Source organism: Acomys russatus, chromosome 26 (assembly GCF_903995435.1).
Source record: "Acomys russatus chromosome 26, mAcoRus1.1, whole genome shotgun sequence".
NCBI classification, from domain to species: domain Eukaryota; kingdom Metazoa; phylum Chordata; class Mammalia; order Rodentia; family Muridae; genus Acomys; species Acomys russatus.
Window position 1 is genome coordinate 36,325,662 of NC_067162.1, and position 19,186 is coordinate 36,344,847.

A 19,186-nucleotide genomic window follows, 5' to 3' on the forward strand; every position below is an offset into this window, starting at 1 on the left:
AGAAAATGGTGGCTAAGTCTTAGAACTAGTGTCTACTTGGAGAGGAAGAAAACAGCTACCCAGGGCTCACACTCAGGTTGAAGGGCTGGAGAAAGCAGGAAAGCCAGTCTGGGAGACTTGGGGAGATGCCTCCAAGCTCTACTTTGCATCACTGTGGAAAATATTCCCAAAGCCGGCTAAGACTTAAGTGAATAGAGCATACACCTTTCCAGTAAGGCCTGAGTCTGGAGGTGGCCAGTTAATGACAGGTGGGAGAAAAGAATTGTAAGCAGTGGCCTGGGAGGAGGCAGGCATTTTTCCTATTTGTTCCATTCCCCTAACACCTCGGAAGGCACAGGAAAAGGTTCCTACTGTACAGATGACTAGACTGGGGCCAGCGCCTGTCCTCACTAGCTCTCTGTTGCTGTGAGGAAACACTGACCACAACCAACTTGGGAAGCACCAAGTTCATCTGGTTTACAGGTGACCAGCCATTATGGAGGGAAGGAAGTTCATGTGGTTGACAGGTGATCGGCCATTATGGAGGGAAGGAAGTTCATGTGGTTTTCAGGTGACCGGCCATTATGGAGGGAAGGAAGTTCATGTGGTTTCCAGTTGACTGGCCATTATGGAGGGAAGTTCATGTGGTTTTCAGGTGACCGGCCATTATGGAGGGAAGGAAATTCATGTGGTTTTCAGGTGACTGGCCATTATTGGAGGGAAGGAAGTTCATCTGTTTTACAGGTGACAGGCCATTATGGAGGGAAGGAAGTTCATGTGGTTTTTAGGTGACAGGCCATTATGGAGGGAAGCCAAAGCAGGAACTCGAAGCAGGAACCAAACAAGAGTGCCAGGACTAAAGGTGTACATCACACTGGGGTGGGGTGGTTTAGGCCTCCATAGATTCTCTGTGCATGAGTGCTTGGCCATAGGGAGTGGTACCATTAGGAGGTGTGGCCTTGATGGAAGAAGTGTGTCACTGTAGTCTCTGAGGTTATATATGCTCCCCCTATGCCCAAAATGAGAGATAGCCCCCTCTGCTGTCTGCAGAGCAAGATGCAGAACTCTCAGCTCCTCCTCCAGCACCATGTCTCCCTGCATGCTGCAGTGCTTCCCACCATGGTGATAATGGACTAAACCTCTGAAAGTGTAAGCCAGCCTCAAACGTTTTCTCTCTTCACAGCAAGGGAAACCCTAATTAAGACAGTAGGTTAGAGCCAGGCCTGGTGGCACACACCTTTAATCCCAGCACTTGGGAGGCAGAGGCAGGCGGATCGTTGTGAATTCGAGGCCAGCCTGGTCTGCAAAGTGAGTCCAGGACAGCCAAGGCTACACAGAGAAACCTTGTCTCAAAAAGACAAAAATAATAAAAAAAGGCCAACAAAAAGAAATACTATGTAGACCTGCCTGGCCTCAGACCTATTCACCCCTGCCTCCCAAATACTGAGATTAAAGACTAATTTAGGCCAATTAATGACTTGAATAACATGTGACTGGTGTTCTTCAAAGTGCTTTATGCATATCACCTCCTATAAGTAATACATATATTCATCACTATCTCACAAGATCTGCACAACTAGAGTGAAGGTGTAAGATTATCCCAACTTCACTGGCGCAGGAGCCGAGATAGCTGGTCCGCTGGGAGAGAGGATCGTTCTGGTGTGGGGCAGGGCTGATGAGAAGCCCAGACGGTTTGAAGGACCATTCAGCACTCCCGGGCTGAGGAGTGCTGACCTCTAGCCATGGGTCTCGGTTCCTTATGCTTCTTTGCTCTCCCTAAACACTTAACGAGCCTCCTTTCTTTCTACTCTCCAAAAGAACACACATGAGGGCTATGTGTGGTGGCTCTTGCCTGTGACCCAGAATTTGGAGGACTGAAGCAGGAGGATTGCCATGATTGTGAGGCTAGACTAGGTTATAGAGTGAGATCCTTTCCCACAGAGAAAACAAAACAAAACAACTACTAACAAGGAAAACATTTTTGGCTTATCCTCTTGCCTTCCAGAGTGAGCAGGCAATGGTACAGCAATGGTCTCTCATGTATCATAGAGGCTGCAGCAAACAGGCAGACTATGCTCTGGACCACAGTAACATGGTCAAACTAACACCAAACCGTTCATGATATTGTGACAGTGTCCTGGCATGGGGCTGGCTTTCTTTGCTTTTAGAGCACTTAAACTAGGCCAGATTCTCAGAAGGCCAAGTGATTCAGATTAGGACAAGCCAGGCACCGCCTTGTGAATAAACCAGGCGACTCACAGCTCACTGAAGCAGAACTCAGCAGACTCGGGCCTGGGGAGCACTGCCTGAGGAGGAACACACTGCTGCCGGGTTCTGGGGTACAGAGGACAGAAGCCGCTCCTTACCCTTCTTTCCCTCGGTTGTGAAGAGCCAGTTCTTCCCCAATCCCTTCTTCCTCCTTGAAGCTCTCCCAGTCCAATTTGGACTTCTCAAGGGTGCTCATTTTCTGTTTTTTGGCTCCAATTTTTCCCAAAAGGCTGCTCATGCCACTTGCTCTTTTTATCCTATGGAAAGGAAAAATGATGGTAAGAATTCTGACCTCTGGCTTAGCAGTTTTTTGTTTTCATTTTTGGGTGAATACGGGTTCCGCAGTGGAAGCCATGCTTGTACCTACAGCATTTCCTTTTCTGTGTGGCAAGTGTAGGCAGGGCGGAATCCTAATATCCCTTTTCTGGTTAACACGGCGGCTCAGCTACACAGCTGACAGGAAGCCCTCACCCCTTCAGACCTCTGTGTGCCATGTGGCAGGTCTCTGCTTGCAGGGAGGGAGGAGAATGGTGGGGTTCGGGCACGGCTTTAGAGTTACATGCATTGATCCAAATTCCAGCTCTGCCCCAGTGACTGAAGGCTAGCTGTTCAAGTACATGCTCCTTGGTTCTCCAGTCTACATGAATGCTTACTCATGGAGGGTGGGGAACTGTCCGTGCAAAGGGCCAAAGCAGCATCCGGCGTAGGGTCAAGGTGCAGTAAACTGCTGGCCACTGTGAATCACTGTCCTCGCGTTTGTGCTTTGAAGTCCCAGGGGACTCTTCCACAGAGTAAAAACCAGTTCCCAGTACACACAAGGAGGAAAGCAGCACTGTAAAAGAGCCTTTTAAAGGCAATTGCCTTCACCTCCTGTAAGCTGGGGCCTGGTTTTTCCCAGGAGGTGGAGAACGTCCTGAAAGCAGAGTGGAGAATATACAGCCTGTGCTCGGGCTGCTGCTGATGCTATCTACCCTGGGCTGGAGGAGAAACCCCAAATGCCAAACTCAAGTCCTGGCAGGTCAGATGTTTCCAGTCAATGTTGCATGAATGAGATAAGGAAACAGAAGGCAGCTAGAGTTTGTGAGGAGGTGATATGAGGGGAGGAAACCATAGAAAGAACACGGGTCAAAGAACAAAAAACAAAACAAAAAAACCTTATTACTGTTTTGTGTGTGTGTGTGTGTGTCGGGGGGCCAGGGATGTGCAGATCAGAGGACAACTTTGTTGGTTCTGCCCCTGTACCTCTATCTGGGAATTGTCACCAGACTTGTAGGCTTGTAATGTTGGATGCCAAAGGCCTTTACCCACCAAGCCACCTTACCAGCCTGCTTTTGGTTTCACGAAACTAAAAATGACTTCTCTGCTGGAAGAAACTGGAGGCTATTTTCTGATTTATAGAGATAGGCAAGAATTGAAATAGTCAAGCAGTGTGCTCCAGCATTTCAACGCTTACTCTCCTGGTGCTTTTTCAGCCTCGGTCTTGTCTGACTGGAGTTTGACCTGCTGGAGGCAACATCAGGTTTATGCTGAAGGGAATCATTTCTGACCTAACCCATTAGAAAGCCATGGACTGTGGGCTCTCTGTGCCCTAGGTCAACAGGTTAGTGCCCATAACAAACACAGGACTTGGTAGTGGTACATTCTTACTCTGTTAATACTGGCCCAGAAAATGTTAGCATCTGTGTCTAGTTCACACCCACAACACACTGGGCTTATTAACTATTTGGACAGCCAAGCAAGCTTCATTGTCCTTGTGCCGAGATGGGTAAGTAAGCAAAGTTCGGAGAGGTCAAACAAAACACAACAAAGGTCAAACCTACAGAACATGCTGACTCAGGACAATGTGAGGCCTCAGGAGTTGAGTGTCGCTAAGACGAGAAGCTACTTGAATTTTCTGAGAACTATTTTATATTTATTTATTTATTTATTATGTATACCTTCATGCCAGAAGAGGGCATCAGATCACATATAGATGGTTGTGAGCCACTATGTGGTTGCTGGGAATTGAACTCAGGACCTCTGCAGTAACAGTCAGTGCCCTTAACCCCTGAGCTATCTCTCCAGCCCCTGAGAGCTATTTTATTTTGCTTAAGGTAATTCTAAATTGGATCAAAATGCACAGTGTGCGTGTGCATGTGCGTGTATGAGAGGAGCTGGCCATTTTGTGTGGCGGTTCTGGCTTCTGTAATCACAACAAAGCTCAATGCATCTGAATGATAAACGCCATCCTGCTAAGGATGTAGACGGTCCACGGTCCACTCTGCTCAGTGCAGCTGACTCACTGCTCTCCGTAGGAAGGATCCGGCTGCTGCTCATCTTCCGCGATGCCCTGGGCTGCATCTGTTTACATGGGTCTGGAAAGGAACTAAGGAAGAGGTCCCTGGTGACGAGGTTGGGGCAGCTTGTCAACGGGATTGTGAGGAGGTACAAGATCTTCTTCATCCCCGTGATCTTTAACAACAATTTCAAGAACCAGGTAACCACAGACGAGGATTTTTGGTTTGAAACGGCATTTAAAGTCATCTTCTCACAGGGCATGGTGGTGCTCGCCTTTAATTCCAGCACTTGGGAGGCAGAGGCAGGCGGTTCTCTGAGTTCAAGGCCAGCCTGGTCTATAGAGTGAGTTCAGGGCAGCCAGGGCTGCCACACAGAGAAACTCTGTCTCAGAAAAGGCCACCTTCTCATCCATTGATTTTAAACGTTCAACAGAGACAGCAGCTTCATGCTGCTTGGGATCAGAACCCAAAAAAAAGCTACAAGGTCTGATCTTTGACTATGATGAGAAAAATCTAGCAAAAAGCGTATTAATAGGCAAATGGTGACCATTTACTAAAAGACCCCCAAGAGGAAATCGTTGGAGGCTGTTTAATTTAACCGTATTCATGTATGCACTAACCAAACTCCACTTTAAGGAGAATGAACCCTGCCACCGACTGCAGTGGTGGACCTGGGACTGTTTCTGTGCTCCTCACACCAGCTGCTGTCTCCTGTCTGTGCCTGACCCCACAGTACAGGGACACAAACCCAGTAGCTGCAGGCACACGCCAATCTCTGCTATCGCTCAGCTGCTCAGCTTCCCCCACTGTCCTGGAGCTCTCTGCACAGGATCCAGGCCTTACTCATTCCTTTCTTCCTTTTCAGACAGAGCCTCACTATGCAGCCCTTGGCTGACCTGGAACTTGCTATGTACACACAGCTGACCTGGCACTCAAGAGATCTACCTGCCTGTGCTAGGATTAAAGGCGTGAGCCACCACACCCTGCCATCTTACTCACTCTGTCTCACCCACAGTAAAGCGAAAAGCTTACTCACGGCCTAAGATTGTTAGATTTTTTTAATTGACCAAGAGCCTGATGTGACAGCATAGTTACTCAAACAAACAAAAACTTTCCCCTCACAGCAAAGACTCAATACTACGCCTGAAATGACAGATCAGAAAAATTAATTCCAAAATGGACCAGTAGGACAGGAGTGTGTCTGGGAGTGCCACTGGCCTTCCCTCAGAACGTCAATACTCAGAGTTGGGCTCAAGGCTACGTCTCTCATCTCAAAACTGGCAGAACCACTAACAGCCAAATCATCTGCAACAAGATTCTTTGGCAGAGAGTTGTGGCTTCCTTTGTGGTGTCTGTCACCTGTTGTTAAGGAAGGGGTGGGCGCCGCGCACACACACACATTTACAGAGCTATGTCTCAAACTTCCCTGTTTGAGGGCTTGGAGCTGATGTTCCTTTAGCTGTCCCTAGATTTAGCTGACATCTGTAAGAATGAAAGTACAGTCCAAATTCCTGGCTGATTTCACTTTCCACGTGTTAACTAGCCTCTCCAAAGCTCAGGATCAGAGCCCAGCACTCAAGGAAAGGCCTGAAGCCAGTGGCTGGGAGAGCCTCTATGCCCACCCACCCACCTCACCGCTAGGTCTTAATGACCTGTGGGCTCAGACCCATCAGAGATCTTTTTATCATGGAAGCTGATATAGTGCCAAGAAAAAGGTGACACCTATCAGCAAAGGGTGAAAATGGAAGTGGCCAGCAGTTGCGGAGTCACAGCCTTACACTGACACATTTCTCTTCAGATAAGACGGCCCTTGTGCTAAGCCAAGAGTAAGGGTATTTGTTGGTGTGGTTTGATTTCAGGTTGCTTTTCTCCCTGAAATAGGGTCTCGGAATGTAGCCCAGGCTGGTTTCAGATTTTTAAATATGTGAATGAATCATATCTGATTATTCTGAACTTCTGACTCTTCAGGTATAATGCTGTGTGCTGTGTGTTAAGAGCAGAGGTCTGACTGGCCCAGCAGTGGGCTCTCAGCTGGCAACCACAAAAGAGGGCAAATGCAATGCTAGCTGGTGGGTTCAATATAAACAAAGAAATCCTCTGTGGTGCTGTCAGCAGGTCAGCGGATCAATAACCTAATAATGGATCAATCCATTCACAGCTGAACAAGCTACTAGGAAGTGGAGCCTGGCCAGGGGTGGAGGCTCACTGGAGGCACACTCTTCACTTATTTTTAAAAATACTTGACAACAGACTTGCTATGTAGCTCAGACTGGACTCAAATTCATGTTCTTCCAGCTCAGCCTCTTACAGGTGTGCCACCATATCTCCCTTCAGGCATGTCTTTTAAGGTTGCATTTCTTCCCCTGGACCCTTTCTTTTCTGTTCTCTGTGCTCTCTGGCTGCTGAGGTGAATGGCTGTCCCACCACACCTTTCTGCCAGTGCACTGGCTACTGTATCAACTTAACACAAGTTAGAGTCATTTGGAAAGAGGAAACCTCTACCTAGAAAATACTGTAGGGAAAGACTGTAAGCTTTGTCACAGGTGAAAGCAGTCTTGGCGGGCTTGAGATAGACTGGGTGGGTCCATCCTGGGCCTGAAATTCAGGAAGTGGACCTAGGGACTCCACCTGGACTATTGTTTTTCTAATCAACCCTCAATGGGAGAAGGAGACCGCCCTTAGCAAGTAACACAGACAGGCGGAGAGGAGAGAGAAGCAACAGATTCAGACCAGGCTTGAGTACATGTGGATCAGCGAACAGGCTGGACCAGGACGCAGGCTAGAGACACTTAGGGACCCGTCCCATGGAACGGATACCAGAAGGTTCACTCTTTTTTCCCTTTAACCTGTTTTCCCTCTTGTGTAGGCTAGTTGGGTTGTATAATAAAGTTTAATTGTTAAGAAACAGAGCCTACAAAATACCCCCACCAGACTGGTGTGTAGGCAAGCCTGTGGTATGGGAGGACCCTGCTCACAGTGAGAAGTGCCACCGCTGGGCTGGTGGTCCTGGATGGTATAAGAAAGCAGGCTGAGCAAGCCACAAGGAATAACCCAGCAAGCAGCACTCCTCCATGGCTTCTGCCCCAGTTCCTGCCTCCAGGTTCCTGCCCTACTTCCTCCCTTGACTTCCTTTGATGATGGGTGTAGAAGCATAAGAGAAACAAACTCATTCCTCCTCTAGTTGTTTTTAGTCATGGTGTTTTATCACAGGGATAGAAAACTAAGACAGTCAGTGTCACAGATCTGAAAGTAAAGGGCCAGCTGACCACAGACGGAACTTTTGAAACCATGACGGAAAACATACAATTCCAAAATTAAAAAAAAAAAAAAAAAAAAAAAAGGGCCAATGAGATGGCTCAGTGGGTAAAGGAGCTTGCTGCCAAGATGGATGGCCTGAGTTTGTCCCCTGATCCTGGAGGGTGGAAGGAGCGAACTGACTCCAGCAAGGTGCTCTTTGTCCACCACACCAGAGCACACACACAATACATAAATGTTAAACTATTTTTTTTTTTTTTTTTTTTAGTGAATAAACTTTTCCTTCTGAAAATACTATTCTCTGGTATGCCCTAGCAACGAAAGCTGACGAGCAGCAGCAGAGGGGTGCAGGGCTCCTTTTGGGATGATGACATTCCCCTGGAGTGTTCCGTGGGGCTGTCAGAAGACGTGGCTCATCTTCCAGATTCTTGTTCTAAAACTGCTGACAGATGCACAGTCTGAGACGCTGCTGGAAGCCAGCTAATCTACGCTCAGTGGGAAAGCTATACCTCAAAAAAGCTACACCCCCAAAAAGCTATTAGTGAACTCTACTCTCAATGGAAAGCTATACCCCAAAATGCTACACCCCCAAAAAGCTATTAGGGAACTCTACTCTCAATAGGAGAGCTACACCCCCAAAAAGCTATCAGTGAACTCTGCTCTCAGTGGGAAAGCTACACCTCAAAAGCTATGTTGGGAATGTGAACCTACCTCTAAGCACTGAGTGTCTTTCATTATTTAGGGAAAACACAAGGCAATAAAAAAAATTTTTAAAGCAAAAATGTTATTTAGATTCACAAAAGCACCTTAAAATTGAACTATCATATGGCCAATCAGAAGGCATTCAGGCCAGGCATGGTGGTACACGCCTTAAATTCCAGCACTTAGGAGGCAGAGGCAGGCGGATCTCCATGAGTTCAATGTTAGCTTGGCCTACATATGTAGCTAAGTCTACATAGTGAGATCGTGTCTCCAACAAAACAAAACAAAACAAAACAAAAACAACCAGCCGACCGACCGACCTACCAAAGGGCTTTCTGGCGCACCACTCAACGATACTCAACGATAGACCTACCAAAGGGCTTTCTGGCGCACCACTCAACGATACTCAACGATAGAAATGGGTAACAGTCTCCAGTCACACTTCCCTGACCTCATCAGTCTTAGATGCTAAGCAGGCTTGGGCTCGGTTACTTCTTGGAAGGAAGAAACGGGAACCAGTGTTAGTCAGGAGATTTGGTTGTTGTCGTCCACCTCCACACCACGGCTTGTTTTTATAACAACAAGAAGATACTTTAGAAAGGTCACGGGAAATTAGTACAAGAGTTCAACCTTCCAGCTTGAAAATGACAAAGTGAGAGACACAGCACTGTCACTATTTTAACAAGCCTCACTTAGAGTTACAATTAACATTTTGCCATATATGCTTTTTTCCTTAGCATACATTTACTTTCTCAGATAGAAATGGAGCTATTTTAAGTAATTTTAGACATCATACCTAGCACCTCTCAATTCTTGAGTTTGCATCTCCTACATAAACTCAACACCTCATATTATACTGAGGAAACCTAATGCTGACATAACCTCTAACCGGGCTACCTTTGACTTCTCATCAGTAACAGTTCCAAACGTGAAAACAGTTACGCTTCACAGTCTCCTAGCACAGCACATTTGGAAGTGTCTTAGGTCCTTTCAAGCTTTCATCTCGGGCAGTCTTCTGCCTCCTGGCCTTGGTGTCATTATTAATTGTTAAGAGTCTACTCTGGTTGTCTCAAAGATTGTAGCTCACTGGATTTCTCTGTTTCTTGTGGACAGATTTAGGTTAAACATTTTTGCCGAGCACACTACCTTGACAAGGCTGGGACATGTTGCTTCACCGTCATCACTGGCATATGGTGTGGGGCCAGAACATACTGAAAATGCGAGGTCTGGTTCCTATGGTCAGGGGACGGGTGTAAGGCATACTTCCTTCCTCTAACTAATGCTTACCATGAGGGTTAATGCTCTCAGTCGCCCAGGAAGTCCTAGCTGCTTATTTCTAGTACCTCACTTTGTAATGCCCAGCCATGTCTAAATACAGAATCAGGACAATGAATAGCAAAGGGTTCTATTAGAAGGACCAACACTCGGCTGGGCCATGGTGTCAAAAATCTTTAATCCTAGCACTAGGGAGACAGAGGCAGGCGGATCTGTGAGTGTTCAAGGCCAGCCTGGTCTATAGAGTGAGTTCCAGGACAGCCACGGCTACACAGAGAAACTCCGTTTCAAAAAACAAAAAACAAACAAACAAACAACAATGAAGGAGGAGGAGGAACACACAGAAGAATATCTCCAGAGGATAATAAGCTCTGGCATGAGAAAGCCTTAAATCCAAGACAGCAGTACTAACAAGTATTATGGGATTACTAGCAGAGCTCTAGTTTGCTAGAACAGCAAGGACAGGGCCTCTCAAGCCAATACCAGGGAAATGCACCTAGATGTACAGACAGACCATGAAGGGTAAATGACTGAAGCTGGTGGCAAGGCAGAGCCTCTGACTCCCAGATATCTAGGAAGCTGACTCTTACATCTCCCTAGCATGGCTCCACTCCAATGTAGTTTCACTTGATATGTCCACCGCCCTTGCTGGGCCTGCTCCAGCAGTGTCCTTCCTGGAGTCCTTCCTAAGACTGGGCAGGGGAGGCTCGTGGCAAACAGGGAAGGCAGGCTACTATTTCCCGGCAGTAAGAAAGGAAGCCAATGGTGCGCTCTTTGAGAGGAAATATTCTGTTAATGGGAAGAGAATTATGCATGGGGAGGAGATGTTTTGTCCCTGAGGTGCAAACCACTGTTGCTTTCATTTGTATCATCAGATTAAGCTGGGGCTATGATTTATTGACCAATACAACAGACCATTTACACTTCTGAGATGGAATTTTAAAAAATTTATTAAACACAGCTTCTAATAAAGGCCACGATGACATTTTGCTTTATGAGTAGCCCTGGGAACTCAGTGAAGGAAAACGTAGCTCATTTTCCAGATACTGATTCCATATGGGCTCCCAACCCATCCGAACCACAAAGCTAAGAGGAGCCCAGGCAGACTCAGAATGTGGCATTTAAAAGGCAATGCTCTCTCAAGCATTGCCTAGCTTTCTGCTATGACCCTGCCAAGCCCATGAAGGTCAGGCATGTGCTGGTCTGAGGGACAGAGCCATATACCCACACAACATGGCTCTTTAAAGTAGCAAGGATGAGACGTGAAACAGAAGACTCACGTTATCTCCGTGATAGGTTGTTTACTAGCTGCTGGCATTTCTTCTCTGCTTTTTCAGTAATTTTCAGCATCCCTTCTTCCTCCCGACTCTGTCTCCTTATAACAAACGAACCCTGAGGAGGCTGAGGATAAGCTCATCCGTATAGTGCTTGCCTAGGATGCAGAAAGCCGTAGGCTTAACCTCCATCATCAAGTAAATCAAGCACGATGGCTCATGCCTATCTTAGCACTCAGGAAGTGGACACAGGAAGACCAGAAGCTCAAGGTCATCTTCAGCTACATTAGGAGTCTAAGCTCAGCATGGGATGGGCTAGATGAGACCCTGTCTCAAAACAGAACACTGACCAACCAACCCTTGGTCAATACTTAAAAAGTCAGGGTTAGAAGTGCATGCCCATAATTCCAGAACTAGGGAGGCTGAGGCCTGCCTGAACTACATGTGTTTCTTAGAAATAAAAAAATATAGACGTCAACATAAAATAAATTAAAAATTCATAGGCATCTCCAAGGTCGAGGTCATGTTTAAATTTCAGGACGTGGAGGTGTCCTTAGTCAGCTCAGAAACAATTCCTTCAGTTTTGTATCACAGACACCTCATTTAAAACGGGTCTCATCTGCCCCTTCTTATGAACAGGAAGGCACATGGCACACTAGATAAAACTTAGATGAGCTGCCTCACATACACTTGGCAGACATTTTCTCCAACTCTTTTCTAAACTTTTTACTGCTACTAAATAGTATGTGAAATCTCAAATGAGGAGATGGCCTCCCACCTGCAATCCTGACCCCTCAGCATTCCGTCTGAAGGGGAGTGGGAGATACGGTCTTCTGTTGTTGTTGCTGTTTGTTTGTTTTTTGGACAGGGTTTCTCAATGTAGCCCTGGCTGTTCTGGAACTTGCTCTGTAGACCAGGCCAGTCTTGAAGTCACAGAAACCTGCCTCCTGAGGGCTGGGACTAAAGGCGTGCCGCCACCACCACCGCCACCACACAGAGAGCTGTGGTCCTTTTATTAGATGAGACTGAAGTAGTAAGGGAGCCCTTGGCCCTCCCATGGGCCAGCTCCCATGGCTTGCTTACTCAATTGCTTCAGTAGTGTCTCTGCTCTCAGAGAAGCCACGATCCTGCTACAACCTCATCGAAAAACTTAACGAAGCCGGGCGTGGTGGTGCACGCCTTTAATCCCAGCACTCGGGAGGCAGAGGCAGGTGGATCTCTGAGTTCGAGGCCAGCCTGGTCTACAAAGTGAGTCCAGGATGGCCAAGGCTACACAGAGAAACCCTGTTTCGAAAAACCAAAAAAAAAAAAAAAAAAAAAAAAAAAAAAAAAAAAAAAGAAAGAAAGAAAGAAAGAAAGAAAGAAAAACTTAACGATTCTCACTTCGACCTATTCTTCTACTTCCTGGAGTAGCTCCCATCTCTCCTCAGAAAGCCAGATGTTCTATCAACAGTGTTTTTATTGTCATGCCACTCTTGCTAATGCAGAATTTAAGGGACTCTTTTTTTTTTTTTTTTTTTTTTTTTTTTTTTGGTTTTTCGAGACAGGGTTTCTCTGTGTAGCCTTGGCCATCCTGGACTCACTTTGTAGACCAGGCTGGCCTCGAACTCACAGCGATCCGCCTGCCTCTGCCTCCCGAGTGCTGGGATTAAAGGCGTGCGCCACCACGCCCGGCCACAATTTAAGGGACTCTTGAGAAGTCCAGATCTGCACACAACGATTTCAGGAAGGTAGTTGGAATCTCAAAGCATCACTCTGCTAAGTAAACGTAATGGATTTCAACAAAGAAATAATATGCTTTCATGTAGCCTGGGACCGAAAACAGAAAATTCCTTCTCTTCCCTCACTCCTCTTTCCCTCCACTCCCCTCTTTCTTGGACGCAGGAAATGGTTTTCATAGATGGTAGCCACAGCCAGGCCATCTGTAAACCACAACATTGCTTCTTTAATGGGTGGGAGATTTTTACTCATTGCATCACTGATTCCTCCCCCCCACCCCCCAGCCAAAAGAATTCCCATCTCTAAAGCAAGAGAAAATAATAGCTAAGCACGGCCTCTTAACGACGTAGATGTTAAAGGAGCTTTTTCATATAGAAATACAGATAGTTCTCCAAGGCTTGGTTATGAATCCCTACTTGCCGAGTGACGGTCACATTTACTTGTAGGCCCTACAGTCCATCTGCTTTTGTTTTCATGGCCACAATAGATCACAATATAAAGACCTGAGTTCAGATCAGGGTCAAAACATCTACCAAAGGTATTAACAATCACAGGCTGTCACTGGCTGACCGGCAATGAAAGAGACAAAGCTAGTAGACCCACCAGATATGCCAACTAAGAGGCTACTGTTAAAAAGTTAAGGAGGCGAGGGTGGGGGGGAGGGCTGGAGAGATGGATCAGTGGTTAAGAGCACTGACTGCTCTTCCAGAGGTCCTGAGTTCAACTCCCTGCAACCACATGGTGGCTCACCACCATCTGTAATGTGATATAATGAACACTATATACATAATAAATAAATCTTTAAAAAAAAAAAAAGTCAGCCGGGCGTGGTGGCGCACGCCTTTAATCCCAGCACTCGGGAGGCAGAGGCAGGCGGATTGCTGTGAGTTCGAGGCCAGCCTGGTCTACAAAGCGAGTCCAGGACAGCCACGGCTACATAGAGAAACCCTGTCTCGAAAAACAAACAAACAAACAAACAAACAAAAAGTCAAGTGGGACTGACTAAAGAAGGGTAGAGTAGGCTGGGCGGTGGTAGCACACACCTTTAATTTCAGCATTCAAGAAGCAGAGGCGGGTGGATCTCTGTGAGTTTGAGGCCAGCTTAGTCTACAGAGTGAGGTCCACCAAAACAATAAAACAAAATAAAAATATAAATAAAAAGGAAAAGAAAAAGAGAAGGAGGGCAGAGTATCAGGTTCTCCAGCCAGTCCCTACATCCCTGCACACACTCTGGGACATCCTCCCTGCCTGAGGGAGGCTCTCATGGCTTCTGCACATGCTCTGGAAGAGCTGAGCATCCTCCCTGCCTGAAGGAGGCTCTCATGGCTTCTGCACACGCTCTGGGAGAGCTGAGCATCCTCCCTGCCTGAAGGAGGCTCTCATGGCTTCTGCACACACTCTGGAAGAGCTGAGCATCCTCCTTGCCTGAGGGAGGCTCTCATGGCTTCCCATTCTAGAGCTTCAGTAGAGCTGAAGGACTCCAGGACCGCTACTCTCTCGTGGGGGACTGATGGCTTTGTGCTACCTGCCTTTCCCACAAGGCTGGGCTGGGAACTCTGCAAGGACTACATAAACCAGTGCCATCGGTGTTCTCCTGGTCCAGATTCGGGAAGGAGACTGCGCATGGGCACTACAATCTGATCTGAGCAATACAGCTCAAAGTGAGGCACTCACGTGAAAACTAGAACCAAACCCAAGCCATAGCCTCACTCACTCTGAAGAACGCTGTTCTCCTGGGAATAAAGCTAATGAGAATCACCCACATATAAGCTACTAAACTTATCCTCTGAAAGCATGCTGGAAAATCTATGGCCAGCCAATTAGTCTCAGAGAACACTTTTTTTTTTTTTTTTTTTTCCGAGGCAGGGTCTCTCTGTGTAGCCTTCGCTGTCCTGGACTCGCTTTGTAGATCAGGCTAGCCTCAAACTCACAGCAATCCACCTGCCTCTGCCTCTCTGTGCTGGGATTAAAGGTGTGCGCCACCATGACCGGCAATGGTTTTGATATATGATCAAAATCTAATCTTAGAACATTTTGTCATCACCACAAAACCCCTCGTGTCGAGTGTGGATAGGATGGCAGGGTGCTTGAGGACTGTGTGTATAGCACAGCTCTAGGTGTTGACAGCACTATGCTTTCAAAGCACTGGAGTGCGACAGCATTGCAGCCAATGAAGAGAATTATTTGCCCCACCACCTAATTACTATATATTTATGTGTACTCTGGACAAGTTAACTCCTTTGAATTTCAAGTAACCAACTAGTAAAGTTGAGTGTAATTACAACCATATTAGAGGATAATTAAACTGGAGACAAACTGTCTTCTATGGACATCCCTTATCTATGGAATGCCTTCAGTGACCTAAACCCTTTGTTGGCCACTGGAGACAGAGACAGAATTCTCCTCCTTTAATTTGGTCACAGGAGATAAATACGTAAACAAGCAGTTTCTTTAAAAACTGCACACAGGAAGCACAGCTGAGCAGGACGGGGCGACTCCATGAGGAAGGCTGAGGAGAGGAAGAAGGTGGTGTGTTATTAGAGGGGCAAGAAGAAATGTCCCAGAAAGAACAGCTAGGACACAGAAATACAGGAGTTCAAAGCATCGGAGACGGGTGAGAACATCTACATCACATGCTCAGCACACGAAGGAAAACAAGACTTTCCAGCAGTTTCCATTTCGGTCATCATGTGTCCTCAAAAAGACGCACTCTAAAATCCACACACAGACAAATGTATTTAATTTTTTATGTGTATGTATATATGTTTGTACACATTTTGTGTAGGTCTTGTATGGATCCCATGGAAATGGAGTTATAGGTGGTTGTGAATCTGATGTGGGTGCAAAAAACCAAAGCCTGGTCCTCTGGAAGAGCAGAAAGTATGCTTAACTGATGAGGTATCTCTCCAGTCCCCAAACTTAATCTGTTACTACTAGGAAAATCAGTGGACTTGGGAATCTAAGAGTTGCTTGTTCTGCTTTTTAAAGTTAAGTCATCTCTGGCAGCAAGGTATACTTTACCGCCCCCACCTCCAAAACCTTCAATTTCAAACCAGGAAAAGCCAATCATTGTGAAACAGATCCCTAACCCTGAGAACGGCTTCCTATGTAGACTTGGTCTGGTTCTCAACTTCAGTTTCTTTGAAGCGGACTGGGAGCCTCCCTAACGCTCAATGGCTGACGTCGTTCCCAAGGCGTAAGTACTACCGTGTTCTTCGACACTCATGTTTTACCTTCAGTCCGGACTATTCTCCCAACTGCCCACCATAGTCCAAGGCGACACTGCTAGACACGCGCTACCAGAAACCCTGAAACTTAGCTGAAGCAATGGATGGCCTGGTCCTACTTTCTATGGTTTCCTTGTTCTTTCCACCTCAGGTACCAGCCTGGAGCTGAGTCACAAAGCACTCCTTCAACCCAAACTCCCCTCCTCTTAGGTTCCTTTTGGTTGGCTTCCTAATCTCCCTCAAAGTCTCTGCTCAATGAACTCACTGAGGTGAACACTGAGCGTCCTAGTTAAACTGCCACCTTCCCTCTCGCGCTCCCAAACACCGTTCTCTCCTGGTTCTGTTTTCTCCACGCACTAAGCATTTTCCTGCAGAGCTATGACTTTCTTATATTTACTGCATAGTTTCTATCTCCCTCTGGAATAGAAATTCCACCAGGGCTGAACCAGCTTCTCTTGCCCACCCTGTGCTGAGGAGCAAATCCACACCATTAGACACGAGAGCTAAAGGCCACACCACGTGCTGGTCCCCAGAGAGTTTCCTTCTGGAGGAACCTAAGTATTTGGCACACTGCCTGGTCCTGCTATGCACTCAATAAATATTTGTTTTAAAAATGTGTGAATCTTGGGAAATAATATCAATTTTGTACATCAGGCATAAATTCACATAAGTAAAATGCACTTAAGTAAAACTGCATTGGTTGGGGCCTTTGTGCCTGTCCATCCTTAGCAATTTCCAGTGCAGCTGTGGACTTAAACTATGCGGAGGAAAAATGTTTGTTTATTGTAACATGACAGGCATTCTTGCATAGTTGTCAGTAGCTTGGAATTTACTGTACTGACCTGTACCATCCTGAGTTCTGCAGAATGTTCCATCATCTTGTCATGAACTCTAATCCTAGATACTTGGTTACAATCTCTTATGTGACAGTGACTAAATAGAAAAAGTGGAAAGGAATGCTGATGAATCTTTTTCCCTCTGCTAGGATAGAATGTGCACAAAGTGAAAGAAATGTAGATTTAGCCGGGCGTGGTGGCGCACACCTTTAATCCCAGCACTCGGGAGGCAGAGGCGGGCGGATCGCTGTGAGTTCGAGGCCAGCCTGGTCTACAAAGTGAGTCCAGGACAGCCAAGGCTAACACAGAGAGACCCTGTCTCGAAAAACCAAAAAAAAAAAAAAAAAAAAAAAAAAAAGAAATGTAGATTTATTTTATGTGAAAATTGAACTCTGTAATAACTAGACCATGAAATCAAACAAAGACTTCCTTATTGTTGTAGGCTTTTCTGCTTTTACTGAATACAACACAGCTGAGCTACTTTGGGTTTTTTTTTGGGGGGGGGGAGTACTAGTAGTTGTGTATGTGTGTTGGGGGTTAGTGTTGTGTGTGGTGTGTGTGCAAGTATGCGTTGTTAGCAATAGGACACTCGATAAGCACTGCCCCTGATACTGTCTCCTCCAGCCTAGAGGAGGGAAGAAGGGCTACTTTCAAAGTTATATATGACTTGATGGCTAGAATCAGAGCATTATCTAATTCAGTCCTTAGTCAGTTGCATTCTCTGTTATTTTCTTCTACTCAGTGAGCTACACCCAGCCAAGCTGATGCTTCTTTTGTTTTGTTTTTGTTTTTGGAGGCAGAGTTTCTCTGTGTAGCCTTGGCTGTCCTGGACTCACTTTGTAGAGCAGGCTGGCCTTGAACTCACAGCAATCTGTCTGCCTCTGCCTCCTGAGTGCTGGGATTAAAGGCATCTACCACCACGCCCGACCTTAAATTGATGCTTCCTAAAAACTAAAGGAAAATAACAGAGAATGTTTAAAGCTTCTGAAACAAGAAACAACACTACCAAAGACACTATTTTAAAATATGGAAGAAAACAGACACACAGGAAGTAAACTAAAAAATTTTAACTGAGTGACTGCCTCTAGCACTCAAAATGCAGAGACAGGTGGCTCTCTATGAGGCTAGCTGAGTGTATTTATAGCGTTCCAGGCTAGCAGGACTATATAGTAAGACCTCTTCTATATTAAAAAATACAAAAAAAGAACCAAAAACAAAAACAAAACAAAACAAACAAACAAACAAAACGCACACTGATAGTAAACTTGAGTTAACTGTAATGCCCCTTTTGGGTGAAGAAAGCTGTGGTGTAGCTCAATGCTGTAGCGCCTGCCTGGCTTTTTGAGTTCACTTAACATACACCTAAGGGGGAAATCTGGAGTCTTCAGCCTGCCCCATCACTGCCTTCATCTTCGTATTGCGGCTGTCCTGCTTCACTTCTCCTGCTGCAGTGGAGTCCTGTTCACTCTTAGTAAACTGTGTTAAGGATCCGAGACTCTCTCCACAGCATCAAAGCTGATGAATGGAGCTGTTCTGATAGCACTCTGTGCATTCGTCACCTGCTCTAACCAGTTAACCTGCTCATTCACAATGTCCTGTATTCCTTACTACTCTGCCAGCAGCCATGCTGAGGCCAGGGACACAGTGTACCCAGGGTTCCTGTTCCTGGGGAGCTCTGGCTCCTGACAGTCAAAGAGAAATAGAATACCAAGGACATCTACTGCCTGCTTCTTCCCCCAGCACCCGCTACATATGGAGTGTTCCCCAGAAGTCTAAGAGCCACCAGCTCTGAATCCCTGAAGTTACTAAGAATACAAACCTGGGTCCCAAAAGATGGCTGTGTGGGTGATGCCCGCCAAGCCTGACCACCTGTGTTTGATTCCTGGAACCCACATAGCAGGAGACAACTGACCTCACATGTTGTCCTTTGACCTTCATATGTGACAGGCAAGGAGAAATATACTTAAAATGCAAACTCTGGGGTCCCTTTCTTGTTCCCTAAAACACACTTTAGGAAGGTCCCAGCATTTATACATCTCTAAGAATACACCAAGGGCTAGGGACCACCATTTAAGCATGCTCTTGCTTTCTTTGGCTGAAGCACAAGCAGTCACCCAAACATTAAAGCTTGGACATAAGCAGAACTGCTCATAAGTGGATGTAGTTATTAAGCAGCAAGAGGCAGGGTTAAAATACAGTGAATGTATAGACTTAAGAGTCAGGCGCAGGGGCTGGAGAGGTGGCTCAGTGGATAAGAGCACTGGCTGCTCTTCCAGAGGTCCTCAGTTCCATTCCCAGCATCTACATGGTGGCTCACGACCATCTACATCAGGATCTGATGCCCTCTTCTGGTGTGTGCAGGTGTACATGGACGG

At 46.3% G+C, this 19,186-nt stretch overlaps 1 protein-coding gene across 1 annotated transcript in view; it reads right to left on the reverse strand.

Annotated features, from left to right (window-relative positions):
* Cfdp1 (craniofacial development protein 1) overlaps window positions 1–19,186 on the reverse strand; it is an 82,191-nt gene that overhangs the window by 5,449 nt on the left and 57,556 nt on the right. The window contains exon 6 of the mRNA XM_051168574.1: window positions 2,346–2,504. Within this exon, the coding sequence (XP_051024531.1) occupies window positions 2,346–2,504 (159 nt within the window). The remainder of the gene's footprint in view (window positions 1–2,345; window positions 2,505–19,186) is intronic.